At 66.6% G+C, this 1,406-nt stretch overlaps 1 protein-coding gene across 1 annotated transcript in view; it reads left to right on the top strand.

Annotated features, from left to right (window-relative positions):
- AMPD2 (adenosine monophosphate deaminase 2) overlaps positions 1-1,102 on the top strand; it is a gene marked incomplete at both ends in the record, with an annotated part of 8,756 nt that extends 7,654 nt beyond the window's left edge. The window contains 2 exons of the mRNA XM_027631994.1: positions 174-337; positions 976-1,102. Of these exons, the coding sequence (XP_027487795.1) occupies positions 174-337; positions 976-1,102 (291 nt within the window). The remainder of the gene's footprint in view (positions 1-173; positions 338-975) is intronic.
- Positions 1,103-1,406: the final 304 nt, after the last annotated feature.

The raw sequence follows: 1,406 nt of genomic DNA on the forward strand, positions 1-1,406 counted from the left end.
TGACAGTGTCCCTGTCCCACCATGTCCGGGGTGACAGTGCCCATGTCCCCCAGTGTCCCCACCTTGGCCAGGAGGTGACAGTGCCCACGTCCCCGCCGTGCCGTGGGTTAAGGTGGCCACATCCCCCAGTGTCCCCTCCGTGGCCAGGAGGTGACAGTGCCCGTGTCCCGCAGGAGGTGATGGCAGACCTGGAGGAGAGCAAGTACCAGAACGCGGAGCTGCGCCTCTCCATCTACGGGCGCTCGCGGGACGAGTGGGCCAAGCTGGCGCGGTGGGCGGTGCAGCACCGCGTGCACTCCAACAACGTGCGCTGGCTCGTGCAGGTGCCACGCCTCTTGTGAGTGGGGGGACCCCCGGGACCCCCAGGGACCGGCCCCGCCCCCTGCCCCACCTCCCCGTTCCTGCCCCCCACCCTGCCCCACTGCCCCATTCCTGCCCCCCACCCTGCCCCACTGCCCTGCTCCTGCATTCCCACCCTGCCCCACTGCCCCATTCCTGCCCCCAGTTCCCGCCCTCCAGTTCTCTGCTCACCCGATCCCATCCCCAATTCCCATTCAGCCCCATTTGCCCGTTCCAATCCCCAATTCTCCAGTTCCCCCAGCCCCAGTTCCCTCCCCAGTTCCCCCATTCCTCCAATCCCATCCCCAATTCCCCTATCCAGCCCCATTTGCCTGTTCCCATCCCCAATTCCCTTGTTCCCGTTCCCTACTTGCCCATTCCCATCCTAAATTCCCACTCTGCCCCCATTTGCTCATTCCCATCCCCAATTCCCCAGTTCCCCCAGCCCCAATTCCCTCCCCAGTTCCCTCATTCCTCCAGTCCCATTCCCAATTCCCATTCAGCCCATTTGCCCGCTCCCATCCCCAATTTCCCAATTCCCAGCCCCTGTTCCTCCATCCCATCCCAAATCCCCGCTGGCCAGGCCGTGGCCAGGGATGGTCCCAGCCATTCCCATTCCCGTTCCCATTCCCACAGTGACGTGTACCGCACCAAGGGGCAGTTGGCCAACTTCCAGGAGATGCTGGAGAACATCTTCCTGCCCCTCTACGAGGCCACGCTGCACCCGGCCCAACACCCGGAGCTGCACCTCTTCCTGGAGCACGTGAGTCCTGCCCGGGGGGCCAGGGACCCCCAGCCCAGGGGGAGGGTGTCACCCCCAGCCCAGGGGAGGGTGTCACCCCAGCCCAGGGGAGGGAGTGTGTCACCCCAGCCCAGGGGGAGGGAGTGTGTCACCCCAGCCCAGGGGAGGGTGTTACCCCCGGTCTGGGGGGAGGGTGTCACCCCAGCCCAGGGGAGGGTGTCACCCCCAGCCCAGGGGAAGGTGTCACCCCCAGCCCCAGGGGAGGGAGGGTCACCCCAGCCCAGGGGAGGGTGTCACCCCCAGCCCCAGGGGAGGGTCACCCCCA

Source organism: Corapipo altera, unplaced genomic scaffold (assembly GCF_003945725.1).
Source record: "Corapipo altera isolate COAL_440 unplaced genomic scaffold, ASM394572v1 61432, whole genome shotgun sequence".
In the NCBI taxonomy this organism is placed as follows: domain Eukaryota; kingdom Metazoa; phylum Chordata; class Aves; order Passeriformes; family Pipridae; genus Corapipo; species Corapipo altera.